Source organism: Cupressus sempervirens, chromosome 6, assembly GCF_028749045.1.
Source record: "Cupressus sempervirens isolate cs-2001-9-10 chromosome 6, ASM2874904v1, whole genome shotgun sequence".
Lineage (NCBI taxonomy): Eukaryota > Viridiplantae > Streptophyta > Pinopsida > Cupressales > Cupressaceae > Cupressus > Cupressus sempervirens.
The window spans coordinates 363,695,266-363,718,624 of record NC_143123.1 but is presented as its reverse complement, the minus strand read 5'-3'; the positions used below and the strand labels follow the sequence as shown (position 1 = coordinate 363,718,624).

General features: G+C 35.1%; 1 protein-coding gene across 5 annotated transcripts in view; it reads right to left on the bottom strand.

Annotated features, from left to right (window-relative positions):
- Positions 1–23,359, bottom strand: part of LOC149552590 (zinc ion binding protein) — a 284,033-nt gene that overhangs the window by 230,219 nt on the left and 30,455 nt on the right. For all 5 annotated transcript variants that reach the window (XM_089788186.1, XM_089788188.1, XM_089788184.1 and 2 more), the window contains exons 3-6: positions 21,181–21,367; positions 17,643–17,855; positions 17,294–17,433; positions 17,046–17,141 (exon numbers count right to left, since the gene is read on the bottom strand). In XM_089788186.1, the coding sequence (XP_089644312.1) occupies positions 17,046–17,141; positions 17,294–17,433; positions 17,643–17,855; positions 21,181–21,367 (636 nt within the window). The remainder of the gene's footprint in view (positions 1–17,045; positions 17,142–17,293; positions 17,434–17,642; positions 17,856–21,180; positions 21,368–23,359) is intronic.

Here is a 23,359-nt window from a genome sequence, read left to right as displayed (position 1 = left end):
GATTTTCAACTTAGTATATCCATTCTTGATGCAAGAAAACTCATTGCCAAGAAAGAACGCCTTCAATGGAGAAGATCTCATGCAAATCCATCCAGAAAATCTCCCTCAATGATCAAAATCGGGGTCTTGGAAGGCAAATGCATGCATTTCTTCAAAATTGGACTTTTTGAAGGGCAATACACATTTTAAAACATGTTTTTAGTTAAAATCGGACCTTTTTGGGTGCATAGCATGTTTTAAAAACTTCCAACAAGGCAAATCGGACCTTTTTGAGGCAATGAGATGTTTTAAAATGTGCACGTGATCAAAATCGCACCTTTTGGGGTGACTAGCATATTTTAAGTTCCATCTCACATTTTGGATACAAAGACATAAAAACTTACCTTTTGATGCAATGACATCAAAAAGGTCCACTTTTAATAGCCTTTTGATGTAATGACATCTAAAAGGTCCACTTATGATTCCAATTTGAACTTTATATGCATGTAAAATGTCAACTTTTGATGGATTTTACATGTAATTGCATATAAAAGGTCCACTTTTAATAACTTAAAGTCATTTAATCAACTTAATTTCATAAAAATGTTATTAAATGGGACAGAAACAATATTTATATATCATATTTAAAAATACAACACATAAATATCATTTTAAAAGTAACATTTAAATGAGCATTTGATTTAAAAATCAAAAATTAAATTGAAACTTTATAGTTATGTAGTCACTTTAAGTGAAAAACAAAAAGTAACTCAACTTAAAATTATAACATAAAGCGCACTATACTCACTTCAAGCGAAAAATTTAAAGTTGAAGTAACTTAAAAACATAACAAAAAGTGAATTTAAGTTATACTTTTCAAAAAGTGAAAGTCAAATTAAAAATATAACATGATATTTTTAATTTGTGTTGCTGCATCAAAAAAGTCCACTTATGAGGCACTAAAACGATCATAACTCTTGACTCACAACTCTGATTGAGCTCTAGGTTAGACCGAATCGAAGGGAAAATCGAAAGCCATGACATGAGCAAAACCAATGAACTAAAAACCAACAAACGCAAAGAAAAGGATGGTGAAGGCTTCAAAAATCAAAGCAAAGGCTCAACAAAAAGCAAAACGAAAAAGACTTGACGAAAGCTTTCAATAAAACGATTTGATAAATAAATTGAAATTGGTCGATCGATCAATATTAAGCAATTTAATATCAAATTCAAACTTAGAGATACGTGAAACTAACTTGAAAAAGTTTCGTGTTGTTACCAACATTTTGTGGTGACAAAATACAAGACAACGGTTTTCACTGCAGTTTATGCACAGGTTGTTAAGGAAAAGACTCTTAAAGAAGTTTGGACTGGTTACAAACCTAGGATCATTCATTCAAAAGTTTTAGTTCTTTAGCATATGTATGGATTCTTGATGTGCAATCTATTTCCTTACTATGTCCCCTACACAAGTTGTTAAGGTAAAGACTCTTGAACAAGTTTGGACTGGTTACAAACCTAGGATCAGTCGTCTAAAAATTTTTGGCTCTTTAGCTTATGTATGGATTCCTGATGCCTAGCGCTCCAACTTGGATTCCAAGAGTCAAAAGCTTATGTTCACAGGGCACAATGACAACCATATCGCTTACCAATTGATTGATGTAGACACAGATCGTCTCGTCTTCAGCAGCGATATTGTCCTTGATGAAACATGTGGACTTTTTGCCCATCCTCATCTATGCAGAATTCTGAGGATCAGCCTTTAAAGGCTCTAGATTTGAGTGTTCGTCTTTTGATAGGTCTACCTAATGAGAGGGATGATGCAGCTTCTGAGTTTGAAGATGCTCAACTCGAGTTTCCCCTAGATGAGGGTAATCTTCCCCTTGTTGAAACTATTCCAGATCCAGTACCAGTTCTAGCTCCTAAATCCGATGTTGGTTTGTCTATTCTCCGGCCTAAATGGTGGGCTAAGACTATTGGTGGTCTTCATCACAATGACGTCATTGAGGGTAGATCATCCAGAAACAAAAGAAAACAACAGCATACAGTTAATTTTTCTCTTGTGGCCAACATTCACAGTGTTTATGAGCCTCAAACATATTCAGAGGCTAAAGGGATACCTAAGTGCAAAAGGTTATGGCAGTCAAATATTAGAGGCTTCAGAAGAATCACACTAGGGCCATTTTTAATCTTCCTTCACGAACAAAGCCTATCAGCTATAAATGGGTGTCTATGGTGAAATACAATGCTAATGGAACCCTTGACAAGTACAAAGCTAATCTCATTGCTAGGGGGTTCTCATAGAAAGAAGGCATTGACTATGAGGAGACTTTTGCTACTACAGCCAAGATGATTACCATTCAGCTTGTCCTTGCCTTGGCAACCTAGTTTAGTTGGAAAGTTCATGAAATGGATGTCAAGAGTGCTTTCCTCAATAGTGAGTTGAAGGAAGAAATCTATATGACTCAACCTCTAGGGTTCAAGGTGATCAGTGAAGAACACAAGGTGTGCATATTGGTAAACGCACTCTATGACCTAAAATAGGCTCCTCGGGCTTGGTACATCAAGATTGATAAGTACCTCCCAGATCATGGCTATCAAGATGTCTATTTGATCCTAATTTATAGGTCAAACAAGTTGGTAATAAGATTTTGTTGGTTGTTGTCTATGTTGATGATCTAATCATTACTAGCAACTCAAAGCAATTGATTAGTGAGCTCAAATAGAGATTGTGCAGCTCATTTGACATAACAGATTTGGGACTTATCCATTATTGTTTAAGTGTTGAGGTTTGGCAGATAGAGAGCAATATCTTCATCTCCCAATCCAAGTATGCTCGAAGTCTTCTAGATAAGTTCTAAATGCGGGATTGCAAACCTTCATCCACACCCATGGAAAAAGGGCTTACGCTGTCAGCTAAGTCTGATTCACCTATAGTAGATGAATCATTGTTCAGGCAACTAGTGGGTAGTCTCATCTACCTGACTGCCACTAGACCTAACCTCAATTTTGTAGTGAGCTACATTTCACGCTTCATGATAACCCCCAAGGATGATCATTGGGTAGCAACAAAGCGTGTGTTGAGTTACGTGAAGGGCACTTCTGATTTTGGTCTCTTGTACACTCGGAGTCAAGATCCTAAACTTCTTGGTTATACAGATTTAGATTGGGTGGGTTTACTTGATGATAAAAAAACAACATTTGGGTATGTTTAGTTTGAGATCTAGTGCAATCACATGGACTAGTAAGAAGCAACGGGCTAAGTATCGTGCAGTAGTTATGGCAACTTGTGAGGCACTTTGGCTTCAACAGATGCTTACTAGATATGCAGATATCTCAAGCAAGTTTGACTCCTTTGTTTAGTGATAATCAGGGAGTTCTCAAACTTTTCAAGAATTTAGTCTTTCATGAAAGAACCAAGCATGTGGAAACTCATTGTCACTTCATTCGGTAGTTTGTTGAAGACGAATCTATTCAATCACTGTATGTTCCACCAATGAATCAGATAGCAAATATTCTCAGTAAGTCCCTCAATCCAAATGATTTTGTAAAATTCAGGGGCTATATTGGTGTTGTTCATAGATGGAGCATTATGGGAAGGTATTAAAATAATGTTTTATAATTTATTTAATGCTCCATAATGTACTTTATTATAATTTTAGGTAATAAGATTGTCTCTAATCTTATCTGTAGTTTCTTATTAGAAACTTGCTTATTTTGTAAATATTGTGAACTTATTTATTGAGCATCTTTGTACATTGTTAATACATCAAATAATTTACCAATTACTTGTGTAATACAAACTACAGTATACTAACACCCAGTTGACCACAGGGAAACTACCCAACTATTACACTTGCTATATGATGTTCAGTTTATTATAATACAAATGCCCAATTATTACTCTTCAAAGACAAATAGTTGACAAAAATGGTTTAACCAACCTCTAATAGCATCAACAATAAACACATGATTTACACAACTGATAAACATAAGTCCCATCCACATCCCTCTGAACCTCTAGTTAAGATTCTTATCCTCAAGAATCATTGCTCGATCTCATCCTGAATGTTGATGCTAAATTTTCTTCAACACCATCTATTCTTGCTTCTTACTAGGGTTGTCAATCCGGGCACCCTTAGCCTAGGAAATTACTAGACCATACACCGAGCCTCATGTGTCTACTTTGGTGGCATATTTAATCTTCCTAAGTCGAACCTTGGTACGAACAATCAACTGTGCCAGTGTTTCATTACAAACTAGATACCTCACAATGACTATTTGTAATCAACAAATTGCTATTAGATCATATGAAATGGTTTAATCCCTTTTGGTTTTCCCCTCAAGTTATGCTTTCTAGTGTTTAATTACTTTTCAGGAATCAAAATCTACTGTTCTGTTTACCCTAGTACTCTTCTAATATAACTATATATATTGTTAAGGCTTATCTCCCTAATTTAGATAGATGTGAACCTTTCCATTTCCTTCCATGATTTTCTCTCTTCTAATACTCCTTTCAACTATGACTCAAGAATCTAATATTGAATACTAAAAATAACAATCTATGCAAGAATCTGATATTGAAGACAAAAATTAGCTATCCTTCTAAATTTGATATGCTCAAAAAACATATTTATAGGCTAAAATAAACAATTGGGATTCGGAAATAATAATTTGATATCCAAAAAACTATTGTTCTAAGGCAAATTTATCCACAAGTTGCTGAAAAAGAAAGAAAACAACTTAATACAAATTTAATCTTAAAGCTATTATTAAAATAGAAACGGCCTAAAATAGGCCCTCATCCATTTCCCCAAAATAGGATGCAAAGAATATTTGTCGAAAATGACAGTGGTAAAAATAGAAAATTGTACATAGGTCAACTCAAAGAGTTTGAAGCAAATTCCCACCAAAACCTGGTGACTACGACGAAAATGAAACCCTAACCACAATGTAACGCCCCGCCAAGGGATCACTAGGGGGTTGGGGTCTATTGAGAGACTACCAGGGTAACTCTAGCGTGATTCGTGCGATGACACTTTCCCGCTTACATAGTAGGTTTCCTACGTGTCTTTGTGTGCCTCTAGAAATTAGATGTCATTCTATGTTGGAACCTTTCAGTTAGTATACTTTTAGGATTCCTAGACTTAAGAGTGTACTTGTATTATGTGATTTGTTATCTTGTGTTATGTGATTTGATATCATGTTTAGGACTTGAGACTATCTCCTCAGCATGGTGGGAGTGGGCCATTTAGGTTCCACGCGGTCGGGTGGTAGTGTTTTTTCACTCTTATCATTTGAGATCTATCTGAGACACCGTGGCTGGAGCATTCTTTGTTGGCATTTATCTTCATTATGTTCTTGGATCTTATGATGGATGTTATTTACTAGTATGTTTCTTTATATTGATGATTAGCATATGATAGATGATGTTATTTACCTATAGAATCATCTTATGTTTTATTTTGCATGATTAGATTTCTTATGCATATATTGTAGCATGTTAGATTTATTTCTGCATATGTTGTAGTATATTTTAAGAGTGACATTCCTACTATGATAATACCGATGATCTCTTCGGTGACTTGGGATGTTACGCGCGGAGGGATGGCTAGGGCCCACGATGGTCTAATGATGCTATTGACAGTTGGGAAGAACTGCGCACTTAGTTAATTGTGTTTTATGATGGATGGATATCTTTTACAATGGTTGTTATATCTTTATTGATGGATGGATGTATCATGTATGTTAATGGTATCATTTACTTTATTGCACTTGTATCATGGATTCGATGAGGATGATGTATGTTTTATTTTTACATATGTATATTCTTTTAAGCTTTTCATACCCTGTGACATGTACAGTGGATGATTGAGCATTTTGAAAATTAATTTACCAAGGGACATTTGGAACAAAAGTATATTGTTTAAGAACGTTGGGCTTTTCATTATTATTTCATGCAGATGTGGTGGTTGATAGACCTAGTATTAATTAAGCTAAATGTGATTCAACGTCTTGGGATCCTTAAGGAATGTAACCTGTTATGTATGCTTGGTTGAATGTATGTTATTGCTTCTGCTACTATGTGTTTGATATGAATGGCTTATCTTTCATGATAAAAAAAAAATTGTTTGGCAAACTTAATAAAAATTTAGGTTAATTCTTTTGGATCCCTTGGCGGGGCATTACATCTGGTATCAGACCCTGAGTTTCAACATTGGGAGCTCTGGGTATATTGGAACGCCACTAGTTGTTAACTAGTTGAACAAAACGAAAACTCTGAATTATCATGTGTATCTCTTCAAACTGAAACTTGAAACTAGTTGAACTGGAACTTAAACTGTAACTTGTATATTTTTCATACTTCAACACTTAGGTTTCAAGCTTGAAATTATACTAAAACCTAAACATGGGCAAAACTAAAAATTGAAACTTATTCTGTTTTCAAAACATGTATCTTTTATCTATACTTAAAGGTAGTGTGCATTTGATTGTCTTTGCAAACATTATGTTGCTCTTGTTTAAAGTGTTTAGGAGAACTATTTCAGCATTTGTTAAAAGAATGAATGTTGGATCAATGTGGTTTTCGGTTTACTATTAAACTAGAATCATACTGCTCTAAGTGTGTTGTAGTGTCCTCAGTGGAACCATATCTTCCTACATGGGGAAAGGGTTTAATGGGACCCGTGTAGTGAGTACCTTAGTTTTGCCATTCTTGTAGGCTTCCAAGAGTAAGCCTAATTCTAGGGGGGGTGGATGTAGTGCCTGCCCTAGTTCGCATTTTTGTTATCATTGCCAGACTCTTTCTTGGTGTATTTTCTATTAATTAAGTCTAATTAAAAGATTTAATTAAATAAAAATTAAAATGATATTTTAATATTTTATTTTATTTTATTAATTGGAAAATTAATTAAATAAAAAGAATTAGATTTGAAGATAAAATTTATAAGTTTAAATTTGGAATGTGATAATATTTATTTAATTTAATAATAATATATTTAGAGTTCATTTTTAAGTAAATGCTAAATAATATTATTATTTAAGTTAATAAAAATTTTATCAATTAAGCTTTGAAAATAAATTTAAAAGTGAAAAAGATATTAAAATTATTAAAAGATTCTAGATCACATGATGCATGCATGTAATTAAAATATATTAAGATAAAACAAGTGGATTTAATAAAGTGAGTGCATGAGATTTAAAATTAATAAATTAATTTAAAAATAGTCAAGTGAATATTAAATAAAGTAATGTGCATTATTTTGATACTTATTCACATAGGAGTATGCAAACTCTTGTGAGTTGTCGTGTTGACAACACAGGAGTTTGCTCTCTAATTATGCACATGTTGTCTACACTTGGGAGTTAGCACATTATTTGAGCACATGGTGTCTACAACATTCTAGACACCTCATCATGTTTATCTTCTTATCGTAGAAGTTATGTGCTTAATTGTCATGCTTATCTCCTAGTTCTTTCTAGACACATTCTAGATGCATCTTAGAGGCCTTTATATATAGGCCCTCCTAGGGTGTATGGACATCCTCATATGCTTCTACAAGCACTCCTAGTCACTCGGGGGGTTTCGGTTCTTGGAGGAATTGCGAATGTTGGAGAAGGAAGGAAATTTCAGAAAGGAGAAGGTTCTAAGAGGAGGAGCTTCTCTACAATTTTCCGAGGCATAGCGAATTAGCATCAGTGTCCAAGTAGGCACTCGTGATTATTTCGCATATTTTATTATGCTCTCTCTCCCTGTCTTCATCGTGTCTGTTATGTGTGTCTAAATAATTCTCTATGAATGAATCTTCAATTTTGTAATTTTGAATTTGGGCACGCATATTGTTTCATCCAGTTATAGGAATTAAAAATATTATTGCAATCTTCCCTTAGTAGAATCAAGATTTGGAAATTGATTCGGGTTTGGGTTCGAATTAAAATAAAATCTTATTATTATGCATTAGTTTTATAAGACTTATTAACTAATCTAATTAAATTTAATTTAATTAAGATTAGTTAATAGTAGAAAGACTCTAATTAATTATTAGTCAATTTTAGTAAATGGATTTTTAAATGAGGGCAAATTAAAAGAAAAGAGATATTAATAAGTGTTTAGTAGAATTGAATAATTGAATTATTAATGAGATTGATTTTACTTAAAATCAATGAAGATTATTTTAAATAAATGTTTGCCCTTGAAGTGTTTAAAGGAAATTGTAAATTATTTAATTGAAAATTGATAAGTCTTATTCTAATAATTTGAATAATAGGAGACTTCTTGGAATCAATGGAGTTTTATTTAATTATTTAGTAAAATTGATTTTAGTAAAATAATGCAATGATTAAAAGTCAATAGGAATTAGTTTAATGATTTAAATAAGTAAATAATTATCTTTTGACTATTTTAGACAATTGTTTAAAATAATGGAGAGATAATTCTATGTTTTATTCAAAAAGATAAATGGGTTGACTTGGAGATTAAATGAAGAATCTTATACTCTTGAAATATACTTGAAATAAAACCTGAAACCTCATATTTGGCTTAACCATGTGATTGCAAAAGCAAACCAAAACATGTGTTTGTATCTTGTTTCTCTATACTATGTGTTTTGGGGTTTTGGGGTTTGTCCTAGCTTTGACCAGTCTTAGGTTGTTACCAAAGGCTTAGGGGTTATGTGTTTGTGATGTCATGCTAATGTTGATCTCGATCTTTTTAAAACCCAACCATGGTAATGTGATGGTATGCTCTATGAGATGTTTGTATTTACTGTTCGTTGATGCTTTCTAGTCTTCTTGTGTGAAGCTGAGGTGTATGTATTTGAGATACTTGACTTAACCATTTTTGAGTCATCGATCAGTTATACTTGGATTACTTTCCAGTTGCCTTGATGGGATTGAAGTGTTTGTTTTGATCTTGATGATGTCATGTTGTGACATGTTTTGACTTGACCATTTTAGAGTCTTCGATCAGTATTACTTTGAGATGCTTTCCGGTTGCTCGTTGAGAACCGATGGATATTATCATTAATGCCTTTAGTTGCTCATGGACAACTAATGTGAACATTGTGGATTATATTTTGGAGCTTTCCAGTCGCTTGTTCGGGACTGAGGTGATTTTATGTGATTATGGATCTGTGCTTTTATTGAGCCTAGGGTAGGTTATTTACTTGTAGTGTAGGGAAGTGACTTACAATGGGGGTCGGGCCCCTAAGTGGCTGCCAGGGTAACTCATTGTAAATTTTTTTAATAAGTGAAAACATTTACACTAAATGGAGATTAAAATGAACCTAATAAGATAATTGTATGTTCTTGCCCATGCCTCGAGTGCTAGTACAGACTAGTATGGGAGCAGAGAGAATGCTTGGATGCGACCTTGCATTCCGTAGTATGCCTCGTCAATACGAGACGATACTAGTGGCCACATAGGGATCACTAGGGGGCCGGGGTCTATTGAGAGACTACCAGGGTAACTCTAGCATGATTCGTGCGATGACACTTTCCCGCTTACATAGTAGGTTTCCTACGTGTCTTTGTGTGCCTCTAGGAATTAGATGTCATTCTATGTTGGAACCTTTAAGTTAGTATACTTTTAGGATTCCTAGACTTAGAGAGTACTTGTATTATGTGATTTGTTATCTTGTGTTATGTGATTTGATATCCTGTTTGGGACTTGAGACTATTTCCTCAACACGGTGGGAATGGGCCATTTAGGTTCCATGCGGTCGGGTGGTAGTGTTTTTTCACTCTTATCATTTGAGATCCGTCTGAGACACCGTGGCTAGAGCATTCTTTGTTGGCATTTATCTTCATTATGTTCTTGGATCTTATGATGGATGTTATTTACTAGTATGTTTCTTTATATTGATGATTAGCATATGATAGATGATGTTATTTACTTATAGAATCATCTTATGTTTTATTTTGCATGATTAGAGTTCTTATGCATATATTGTAGCATGTTAGATTTCTTTCTGCATATGTTGTAGTATGTTTTAGGAGTGACATTCCTACTATGATAATGCCGATGATCTCTTCGGTGACTTAGGATGTTACACATGGAGGGATGGCTAGGGCCCACAATGGTCTAATGATGCTATTGACGGTTGGAAGGAACTGCGCACTTAGTTAATTGTGTTTTATGATGGATGGATATCTTTTACGATGGTTGTTGTATCTTTATTGATGAATGGATGTATCATGTATGTTAATGGTTTCATTTACTTTATTGCACTTGTATCATGGATTCGATGAGGATCATGTATGTTTGTTTTTTACATATGTATATTCTTTTAAGCTTTTCATACCCTCTAACATGTACAGTGGATGATTGAGCATTCTGGAAATTAATTTACTAAGGGACATTTGGAACAAAAGTATATTGTTTAAGAACGTTGGGCTTTTCATTATTATTTCATGTGGATGTGGTGGTTGATAGACCTAGTATTAATTAAGCTAAATGTGATTCAACGTCTTGGGATCCTTAAGGAATGTAACCTGTTATGTATGCTTGGTTGAATGTATGTTATTGCTTCTACAACTATGTGTTTGATATGAATGGCTTATCTTTCATGATTAAAAAAAAAATTGTTTGGCAAACTTAGTAAAAATTTAGGTTAATTCTTTTGGATCCCTTGGCGGGGCATTACACACAATGAATTTAATGACTACCTAGGGGTGGTGTGTAATGGGCTCTAAAATTGATACTGTTTACTTGTCTTTTCCATCTTTCACAAGACACTTAATGTTTTTAAGACTTTTAAGCTTAATAGGTGATGCGTGACGTATAATAAATGAATGTTTTTTGAGGATATCCATAGCTGATAGAATTACACAATGTTATAAATTGCGATAATGTGAATGAATGCTTGATTTTAACATACAAACCTATAGCATTAAGATTGATTGTTGACCCACGGCCAAAGCAAAGTGCTCCTGCAGTAAAAAGAGAAAGTAGTTACAAATGCCCATTAAAATGCAAAGGACGTTTAATGACTGTCACTAAGGAATAGATTCACTCAAGGAATATGAAGAAGTTTGCAAGACAATGAAGACATGATTCATTATGGCAATCATTTGATTCACACATTTCCTATACTTTAAGTTCTACACTTGTAATAAGAGTCCAATGAGGATTATGACTCTTGTTAGTCATGTTGATATGTTCAATTTCATAGGAGAATATGTCCACTCAATGTTAGGGAGGCTCAACAAATGTTCATAAGTTGTCTCTTGGGATTGTGTATAGAGGTCCAATCACATCAGAGTTTGAGAGACAAAAATAATGATAGTCACTAGATTCTGCTAGATTTTCTTTTTAGCCAGAGAAATTGTTATTATAAGTTATCAATAGGTGAAGTATGAATAAGGTGGATGTTGGTGATATCTTGAATTTGGATTAACTTTGCAATCAGAGGTTAAAACATTCAAGCAAGTACCAATTGAGGTATTGTAATTCTCTTTATAGTTAAATTGTTAATATTAGAATTAGTTAAGTTGTTCATTATTTTTTATAGATTAGTTTGGTATGATTCTTCTTGGTCGAGTAGATATTATATGATAATGGTACCATTAGCATAGGATTGTGAACCTAAAGTTGCAACATAGCTATATTTCTTCACCACCTACTAAGGTCTAGGGCTTCTAAGTTTAAGTTTGTTTATTTGCTATTTTCTTAATGATATTTTCTTTGATAATTAGGAGATAATTTCCACAGCAAATCAAATTGTGATATTAATATCAGGATTTAACTGTGTGATTTTGAGTCAAACTCATTGACCCATGTTTCATGAGTAGTGATTCAACATGAATCCATCTCTCATGAGAATAAATGGAACACTTAGCACTCATTGGATCTAGGTGATGCTCACAGGGGTGAAGCACCAGGACTTCTTGAGAGGTCACCCATCCCAGTACTACTCCAGCCTGAGCGTGCTTAACTACAGAGCTTCCTCCATGGTTAAACCCAAAGCTTGCAACCCCATTTGCAAAACCTTCACCAAGTGTTGTGCCTTATGAACCATTCATTAGAAAGCCCCTTAAGCTCATCAGTTAATAATTAGGAGACTCCGTAGTTAAGCTTTGGGTTTAAACATGGAGGAAACTCCGTAGTAAAGCGCGCTCAAGCTAGAGTAGTCCTGGGATGGGTGACCTCCCGGGAAGTCCCGGTGCTTCACCCCTGTGAGCATCACCTAGATCCAATGAGTGCTAAGTGTTCCATTTATTCTCACGAGAGATGGATTCATGTTGAATCACTACTCATGAAACATAGGTCAATGAGTTTGACTCAAAATCACACAGTTAAATCCTAATATTAATATCACGATATTTTCTTTCATTTGACTAGATGTTTTGGTCTTCAGCATTAGGAACAATACATTTTGAGATAACATCCAAATTATGTGTCAATAGATGGATACCTTAGATAGGTTTGTTCCACCTGAAAAGGGTCATGAAGATATAATAGACACAATAAAGGATTCAACATTCTTATAAGAACCCCAATTATCTAGAGCATCCATAACCATAAAAGAAGCACTCTGTACAATGGTTGATGAGGAAGTGGAGAATCCTACAGAACCAATCACTTGAGTTCCCAATCTCTGATGAATAGTGTGTTGCTCCTCTCAAAAACATACCTCCATTTGTTCAGTCTAGTTTCTATGGTCTAATTACAAAGGACCCTGGTAATTTCTTGTTCAAGATTGATGTCCTGTGTTGTAGCTATGACTACACAATTGATGCCTATAAACAAAAACTCTTCTAAACAACCTTAAGGGCCCATTTGGCAGCGGGAATTAGACTGGAATAGGCATCATTAAATTCCTAAAATTTATAATCCTCCATTTGGGTGCACAAGATTGGAATTTAGAATAGGAATACATATTTCAATTTTGAGCCAAAAACAAGTATTTGCTATACCACCTAAATAGGTGGAATTGGAATAGCAATTCCTCTTCTAGTTTTTACTTTTTCAGATCTGATGAAATTTTCGGGTTCGTGAAAGTATTCACGCTTAAACTTGGGTCACGTGAAAATAGTAATTCACCCTGCTGCTCACTGTCACATCATTTCTACAGTTGCTTTGAGTGCTATTGATTGCTCTAATGGTGCTTCTGAAGCCTTGCCCAGATGTGATTGATGTGTTGCACTGGATGTTCACCATCCAAAACCACACCGCCATTTTAAATGAGATGGTCAAATCAGCACCCGCAATCTCTGGATTGTTCAGCCCATCAAATCCAAGGTAGTTTCCAGCTGTTCCATAGTTATAATTCCTGTCATCACCTTACATTAGTATGGCACAGCTCCACTTACGTAATTCCCATCTAAATACAATTTAACCAGAGGATGCACATCAGCAGCAGCCTTAATCCCATAATCTACAGGTATTGAACCATAAAATTGATTGTACCGCAGAGACAAAGAAGCCAAAGATTGCAAAGTTGCAATGTTGGAGCGCAAAAACCTACTAATTCTGCTGGACCCATTATCCACAGCTACCAGTTGACTATCCACTGCAGACAAATTCTGCACACAGATTGCAGTAAAACTGTTGTTTGACAAATTCAGCTGCTGCAATTCACTGGAAAACAAGAACCCATCAATGGTACCATTCAATCTGTTGTGGCTAATAGCTAACACACCCAAATGCTAAAGTCTGCTCAAGCTTTAAGCCAAATGCCCTGTCAAAAGATTTCATCTTAGAGGCATATGGCAGATCTGATGGAATGGCACCCACACGCCTATTAGAGCTCAAATCAATGCTATGAAGATTTCTCAAGATGATAGCCTCAATGTCTGATTTTGAGGTTTTATCCCATGCTAAGTTGCATACAGTGCACAAAATCAGAAACTTAATCTTATTCCAGTCCCAGTTTCACACAACCAAACATAGGATAAACACATTCTCCATCAAATTCCAGGTGAACCAGGTGAACCAAACAGATCGAGAATAACAAATCCGGAATAACAAATGCCTATTCCCAATTCCTATTCCCCTGGCCAAAAGGGCCCTTCTTGGAGATGGTTTATGGGGTTGGCCAGCAATGCTATTACATGTTGGAACACAATGAAGTGAATTTTTTTGCAAGTTGGGAATCAACTCCTTGATCTCGCAAACTTGCCGCTTGAGAAGGTGGAATCCACTTCTCATTGTGTCAATGTCACTTGATGAGGTGGAATCCACACCTTGATGTGACGATCCTGCCACTTGAGAAGTAGTCTTCCATGTGTTATCCCTAAAAGGTAACACTAATTTTTCTTTTGTTTCCCTTCATGGTGATTTACCTAGGCAGTTTTAATATTTTTTGCTATTGATTGCTCAAGATGAGAAACATTAATTTCTCACATTTGCAAAAAAAAATTAAATTTTGAAACTTAGCCAAATTTTGCAAATTTTCTACACAACTTTTGGAAGGCTTGCAAAACTCTGAATTGCCTGCCAAATACTTGCCCAATACATAGCCTCTTATCTAATAAAGATGAATCTACTACCAGCAAGTTCTTTGATAGCCTCTTATGGAATGTGTGTGTTGATTAAAAAGAACTGAATGCAGAAACAAGGACCATTTTCCTTTGCCCTTCATTGATCAGACTTTAGATTCACTGGCTGGACAAAGAAGCTTTTCCTTCTTGGATGGGTTTAGTGGTAATAATCAAATTAAGTTGGCCCCTGACAATTATGAAAAAACTATTTTAACATGCCCCTAGGGTACATACTACATATGCAAACTCAATATTGCCATTTTTGCACCCCACCCACATTCCAAAGAATTTTCTTAAGCATCTTTTCAAATTTTGCTCATCATTCAATGTAAATATGCATGGATGATCTTACTACCTATGGGAACTCTTATGAGAAAGCAGAAAATTTCGAAAAGGTTACCGAGCAATGTCGTGATAATAACTTCTTCTTTGATCATTATAAATATTGATAGAATCAAGACTTGGATTCGGCAAGGCTTCCCAACTAGGAACTCAGCTAGAAATTGAAAACCAGGTTTCTTGGCAGTCTCATCTAAGGCAAGTTTCTAGCAAATCCCAGGCCCCTGGGACTCAACCAGGATCATCAATCTCAGAACTCACCAAGACTCAACAAGTCCTGGAAAGTCCAAAAACTATGGAAATGTTTTATGATATTGGATTGTGTCATCCTTGGCCACTTGGTGTCACTTAATGAAATTTAAGAGGACCATACTAAGATTGAGATCATTTCAAATCTTCCAGTACCACAAAGACAAAAGTATGTAAGGAAACTTCTTAGACACGCAGGATACTACAAACTATTCATAAACGATTTCAGTAAGATTGCTGCCCCTCTCTTTACATTATTAACCAGGGAAATGGAATTTAAACAGACAAAGGCTTGTCGACAATCTTTTGTCGGAATGCTGTTGCTTTTGGGGATGACTGTGCTTTTGTTTTTAGCATCAAAGTTTCGGATCACACTCTGTGATCCATCATTTTTCTTTCAGCTCTTTTTCATCTTGATGATTAATCACAGAGTGCGATCCAAAACATTAATGCTAAAAAGTAAAAACAAAAACACAATTATCTCCAGAAGCAACAGCATCTAGACAATGGATTGTGGAATACTACTACTTCCAATCTTTTGTCTATTTAAAAGGACTGCATTGGAATCTTCTTGTCCACATTCACACAAATTAAACGTGACTTGGAAAATGCAATTTATTATATTAGATAGAACTTGCAGGGGGCTGAGCTTAACCATATAGTAACAGAGAATTCTTCTCGACAGACTAACTCTAGACCCAACTTATTAATACTATAGTCAAGCTTGTTCATGGCCATGAATATTTAAGCTAGGATTGTGGTATGTTAATGTAAGTTATATTTATAATATATGTTAACAGATTATACAAGTTTTATCATTAATTCTTAGTTACAGGGTATGCCTTTATGCATCCCGGCACCATATGGGGTACATCTGGTTAAGGGTTTGTCTGGGTACATACTAAGGCCCAAGTATGTACCGAAGGCATACACAGGGTACCTAAGTGTACCCCAAGGTGTTGAGTGCCAAAAAATAAGAAAACAAAACAACTTTTGACTTTTTTTTTTGCATCCAACAACACAACTACACCTAAAATGCCCCTTAAAGCATCATTTCACCAATACAGAGATCACTTTGCTCTCTTCACTCTCTCTTTTCTCATTTTCTCTAAAAATATTGTTGAGTTTTTCTACGTCTAACACCTTGGGAAGATTATAATTTCTGCCCCTTAAACCCATTAGGGTCTCCACTTTAAAAACCCCACTAGTTAGAGGAATCTTGTCATATGAGAAGTTTGATTAGAGTTTTAGTTTTATAATTCTGTATATTTCATAAATTTTGTGTGTATCTATCTATCTGTCTGTCTGTCTGTATGTGTGTATGTATGTATGTATGTATAAACATACCCAAATCCATCTACCCAAGCACAAAAAAACTTGTCCGTAATCATGTACCCAATTCTCATACCTTAGCATTTATTTGAGCCAGTCATTTCATGCATTGCAGTCATACCATTTTATTTTATTTTAATCTATAACTAAGAACTGGGACAATGCCGTATAGAAATATAATCAATAATCTCACATGCTGTCATCCTTAAACAACCAACATGCACTGATAAACTCTACGCAGTAAATTAATCAACTAAATTGGGTCTTCATTAAAACTAATGATTAAACAAAATATTCTGACAAAAGAGATTATTAGTTTTCAGATCTATCAATCATCTTCATTTTTTTTTTGTATTCATTCTTTCTAGTTAGGTGTTTCCTTTTATTAAACGCTTTTCTCTTCCATGACATTAGCTAAATGGTATGCCTATGTATAAATGTATTTAACAAGCCTGTTTCAGATTTTGGAGAAATGCATGCTTTTATTCAGAATTCAACTTACCAAGGCTTCTAAATAGCATGCATACAATAAGCATCCAATTCATTTGTTCTTACGGATAAGATTGTAGATAAGTGAAGTAAAATTATTCTTATCAAAATATAAACAACTTCCAATAATTAGCCCCAATACAACCATGTGATATGACAAGATGACAGACACTCACATCCAAGGATCCTGTGCCAGTGAATGTATAAAGCCTGGTTGGAGTGGATGCCATTACATAATAGCGAGTTGTACCACCTGTAGCAATGGTTTCCATCTGCAATGAGATATCATAAGAAAAGTGTGAAGTCTACATCTATCAGGATATAGATTTTGATATAAATTTTGCCAATCGAGCTCAACCTTGGGCAGTAATCTTACATAAACATCAAACATTTTGAACAAATAAAATGCATTTGCACTAAATACCTGCAAACTCACAAAGGGCTCTTTCAACTCAATCAATTCGTACAGCAACTTAAGGTGTTTTTCCTTCTTATCCTTTTCTTCAACTACAACCTCATAAAGTTGACCTCCCATTGTCCCAAAAATTACATCTCGTGTTGATGCTGTTCAATTGTGAAAACAGCAAATAGAACATTAGTAACTGTTGTCATCATCAGAAGGATATGTACCTTGATGTTGCACAAAGAAATATGCTAGACTGCAGAAGGCAATATAGAGATTAAAAGCCTTCAGTATATGCAACAACCCAACCAATGAGAAAATACAAAATTTCATATAAAATTTGTTCATCTTAATTTTAAGAACAAAAGACCTTCTGAAATCTGCTGCCTATTCCAAGCTACAGCATTTATAACAAGACCCTTCAATTTGCTCAGAATACGGGGCTTTCTCCATTTAGCATGTATGTAATATGTTTCAGCTACTCCGTTACTAAGCACAACAGCCAAACAATGCTTCCCACCAGGATCTACAAAGACTCTATGTACAGTTTGATCCACAGTTCGGCTAACAGAGAGATCAAGCTCTGCATCATCAAATCAAAAAGTTAGTAAATGACATGCATAAGTTGTAAACATGTAAAACCCAACATACTCTGAAGATCATAACTTAAAGGAAATTTTAAAATACTAAATTTTGATGACAAGAGAATGTAATTGGTGTCCAGTCAATACTGTATACAATAAAATAAAGACTTTTCTGTTGTTCAAATCTTCACAGAAAAAATTTCATAGCTGACATAACATAAAACAGAATGGACAAAGAGATGCTTACTCAAGGGTGCGAGTGGACTAGCAAAGCCCAAATTACTCCAAAGCTTGATCATGAGATCAAATGAAAAGCTAAAAATATTGATCCATATAACAAGATCGTCTCATGTTCCAAGTAAGCATATTCTCCATGCTGGGAACTGAAACAACACTTACTTCTTTGTTCCCAAGTTTTCGAGGAACTAACCCAGATGGGTGTAGACTTTCTTATGATCCCAATCTGAGTTTGGCCTGTGATTGATCATGGTATGACCCTACAATGGCCCCAAGTATGTCTTAGACATACCCAAGCCAAATGACTTGGAAAGGACGGCGCCCTAGGCAAACCTAGTGAGAACCCACACGGTTCCAAATAAACTTATAATATATCTAATTCTAAAACTGCATTTTTAAGAATTTGGAACCCAGTTAAATGAACGTCCCCTACTAGGGACTGTCTGTTTAACATATGTCTGTTGGAAAATTGGCAAGATTGGAGAGATTGGTTTGATGATGATATGTTACATTCATCACTGAGTTTGTCATTGATGTCAACATAGTATGTTTGATGTCTTCTGTGGTATCTGACAGAAGAACAGCAGAAAGATTAAGTTGGTATGGATGGCTAGTTGAGCATGATAACCACCCAAGGTTATGAGAGATACTTTGGAGTATCTGGTATATCCAGTTAAGTCGGAAGCAGAAAGGATAAGTCTAGAAAAAGTTATGTAAGTTTTGGTGATGTCTATTCTGAGATAGAGTTTACAGAGGCATGTTCTAGTAAACTTGTTATATCTCCTAGCAGAGTTGATATCTTGAGGATCGAGGTTGAGGACATGGAATAGACAATTTGAGGATGACGTGGCTAAGCTCGCTTGTCATAATATTGCGTCTACGGAAAGTTATTCAAGTTACAAGACGGAAGATTTTTGTTATCGCTAATGTAACGTGTTTTTAATGAGGTCCTATAATAATTAATTGAGGACTAATTGCCAACTCAGGAATTGTTTTATGGACTCGGTATAAAGGAAGGACATTTTCCTTTATCATGATACATGTGGATATGGTGATATGCGAATTGTGAATGTTCGGAAAGCAGCAGAGAATGCGAAGTTAAGCAGAGCACTGCGGAAGTGAAGGAAACTTCATTGTCGAGGTTTTGCTGAGTGATCCAAGGTTTGGTATTTGGATCCGAGATTTGTGACCTGGTCTACAAGGTCTAACAGTGATGGTCCAATTGACAGGACAGAGGAAAGTACAAAGGAAAGAAGAAGATACCAGTAAATTACTTGTTTGAGCAATGAGCTCTTCTTGTAGTTGAAATTGCATGTTTGGGTAGTGGCCTCTTCTTGCATACATTATACCACAACACCTAACAGGGATTCAAAGTCTCCTAACAAGGACTCATTGTACTAAATGTTGTAACAAACTCCTAACAGGGTCTATCCTCTAACAAGGAATATTTATATTAGTACATTATCTTGTGGGCATCATTCCCATCGAGGTTTTCCCTCTGATCAAGGGTTTCCCTAGTCAACATATCTGGTGTAATTGTCTATGTGCATCTTTGTATGATTGTTGTTTACTTTGATTGAATGGTTAAGTTTGTTTAATGAAGATAAATATTTTAATTGTTGGACAACTGATTCACCCCCCCCACCTCTTAGTTATCTTGGTGGACTATTGTTTCGAACAATGTCAACATACAATTCCATGCAATAATATGTTTTAATATTATTAAGACAATCTGTTCATAATACAAACATAATTTCTACCATAGCGCATTGAAACCACCTCCATAATATATGTCGCAATGTATTATCCCTTTCTAGATATTTTACCAAAAACCCGTGATATCATTGTTCCATATGTCCAAAGCCTTTTGCTTTGAATTGTTAGTGACTAATGGAGTAGGGGGAAGTCAAAAGATTCTATCAATAGTCTCTGGATCTAGACTAATGATAGTATTTTCGTCTTGAACTTGATGGTTCTAGATAGAAGATCAAAGTCTCTAACACAAGCATGCACAAACTCCAGTTCAAGGGCAGCCAAGGGGAAAGTGGTGACTAAGTGTATATTGTTGTGCTTTATATAAAACATGTCTTTAAGTGCCACAGCATCCACTCTTATGAGAAAATCATTGATATCCATGTGTGAAATATCAGTGTCCTTGATGTCTTCATAGTATGAGGTAACATGTGAAGGAGGAATGGAGTTTGGGTATTGATCATATGGGTACTTCATTTTTTTGCTTTTCTTTACCTTCACCTAGTACAACTTCTTCTGACATAGCAACCTTGTGAGCGCACGTAACTGTTACATAAAAATTCCAAAAGGTATAACATCTTCATGGGATGGATTCGAAGAACATTTTTTGACGCATAACTATCAATTTTCAGATATTTTGCAAAAGGAGAATGGCTGGAAATTTTAGGACAGTGAAAGAATGTGTGTGGTTGAACTCACAATGGATGCTTATATGGTGGCAAAACCCAAAAATGGGTTTTTAGAAGGTGATTGCATATGTGGACAGCAAGATTTATGAATGAAGAATGTGTAAAAGATGCAATGTATGGTATCTACTTATAATGTAGTGTTGTATTTTCATCATAAGCAAGCTGGCAAGCAACTACCATCACAAGTAGAAGCCTTGTTGAATTTCCATTATGATTATGAGGTGAAAAAAGTTTTAAGGTTTGAGAACAAAAAGGTACATTATTCAAAAATGCAGTCATAAAAACTAGCATCAAGGAGGAAAATGTAGATGGCTGCAGAACGTCAAGTAGTAGTTTGGAAACTTTGCCACACCAGCAAAATCAAAGTCATCTTGATGTGTAAGAACTACACTGCTGTTACCATTAATTGCTTTGAAGTCCATAAGCCTCGTGTAATATTTTCTCAAGAGGGCAACCGAAGCAGTAAACTCTAAGTTACAATTATCTGACTTTCCTAAGAAAAACTATGCACCCTAAGTTAATATACTCTTGTACAGCTTTAATTTTTTAATTTAAGCACCTTTGGCAAGATTTTATAGATCTTAAGATTTTGGAAGTTGGACATAATTTATTTTTTAAAGCTATATATTAAAATAAAAGCACATACCGTAATTGTCTCCACCTCCAAAATCATATCGAACAAGCCATCCCTTATTTGTTCCAACAAGTATAGCATTATTTCCTGCTGACATGCATGTTATAACTCCATGACTCTTGGATGCATGTCGTTCAAGTGTATCTACTGAGAAAATATGACTCTCTGTATTCTTCTGTCCTCCAGAAATACCATAAGCCTGCAATAAAAATTGTGTTGTATAAGATGAAAAAAAGGAAGGTAAAAAGAAATCACAACAAAGTAGTAATGACATGATGAAAGAACTTCTCAGTTTTCCTATTGTAGAATATGACAAATCTATAGCAGTACATCAAGATGCATTAATGCAAATAATTGGTCAAATATCATTATCCTTATATTAGGATCATTGCATAGAATTGCCCAAATCAAGAGCATTACTTTGGGAAATGCTGAACATTAGCATATGCTGTGCCTGACATATGTTTCTTGCTTTGTACATTTATGTTGTATTCCGGTCATATTACAGTTATTCGATATTTGGTTCTTTACTCGGTAGCGACAATAAGAGTATCAACCTGTCATAAGCTAGAAGACATTGGTGGCACAGTCATTGGCATGCCAAGCATCAAAAAGGATTGTAGTGCGGTAAATATTGAAGAACCAAACAGAAGAGGGCAAAGAATGGAGAGGTAGTTCAAAGAATTAAAAGCCAACATGATAGGCCAGTGGGAGATGATAGGAAAATGGATCAATGGTGTGTTGGCAAACATAATCTGCCACAATCACTCCCTTGCTATGAGGGCAGCAACTAATTGAAATCACAGAAAAGTGGTATCCCATAAAATGTTAATAATAGAAGGCAATGGGACTTACCCAACTAAGCAAGATGTCTCTACAGTGCCACGACAATTTTACTTCTATCAGATAAGTTTCTTTACAAACAAAAATCCACAGAATAACCCATTTAGACCAAACTCATTGTCTACATGATCATATAGAAGTACAAAGGTCCTGGTGTAAGCATTAAAATTGCCCAAAAGAAAGACATCGCACAAAAAATATATGATGAGAGATCTCCAAATTGAGGTCACTGAATGGATCACAATGAGTGTACATAATATACAACTATGAATTTGAAGATGAATAGAAAACAGCAATGAAGATGTCTAGCAGAGGAGGTGGTCCCTTCTAAACCAAAAATAGCACTTCCTACATTAGTAAATCTCCATTGGCCAGAAATAGTAAGTCAACTAAAACGGGATAAAATGGGATAGATATCTATTTAATATTTATATTGTCCCAATGCAATTAACATCTTCTCAGAAAATAAATGTTGCATCCATTATTATTTTACTTAAGCCAACTCAAGAGGCATTGATGGATCTGATAGTTATGACATGTTGTCATAGTGGGAGTTAGAGTCTATTTTAGCCAAGAATCCAAAGACACTTATAAGATCTCTTTATGAGGCCTATTTTGAGATTGAATATCAATATTTAAAAATATCAATAATTAATATTTATTTTAGCCTCTTGGGTAGAAGAAATTTGTGTTATAAGCCAGAAATCTTGTAGAGTGGGGTTTATGTTATTTTTCCTCCTGACAAAGCTTTGTGCTGCTTGTAATTCAATGGCTGATAAACCAATGGGGTCAAATTCAATCTGAGCGGGATACTAAAGGTTTCCAAGTGATTTAAGGTTGGGAGGCTGACGTTTACTGAGAATAATCTCATCCAGAGATTACCTTTGTGCTTCAGAAAGTTGGCAGCTTCAGCAGTTCAGTATTTTGTATTGCAGGTGTGATTTCAGCACTTAGCAGTGTTTGTTGTGTGCTTTTTATTTGCATAAGTTATTGTTGGCTATGTAGACATGGTTTTGCTGATATTTTCCTGTGTATACCTCCATTTGGATGCCAAGGATACTCTGTGAATGGTTCCCATCGAGTTTTCTATGCATTCAGGAGAAATGAGGTGCACTCATATTGTTAGATTCACAAGCAGATTTATGTTTCAGATTAATGATATAATATTCACGGTTATTGAAGCTGAATGCAGTACAAATAATGTTATTTTGCATTATATACTTGTATGTTATGTTTGGTGAAGTTTTAGGTTGATTGCAATGAAGAGAAGGTGGAGTTTGGATCACAATTGTCTTATTCAGCAGCTAGTGATGTCCCAATCAACTGGTCAAATGGAGAACTTTCTCTA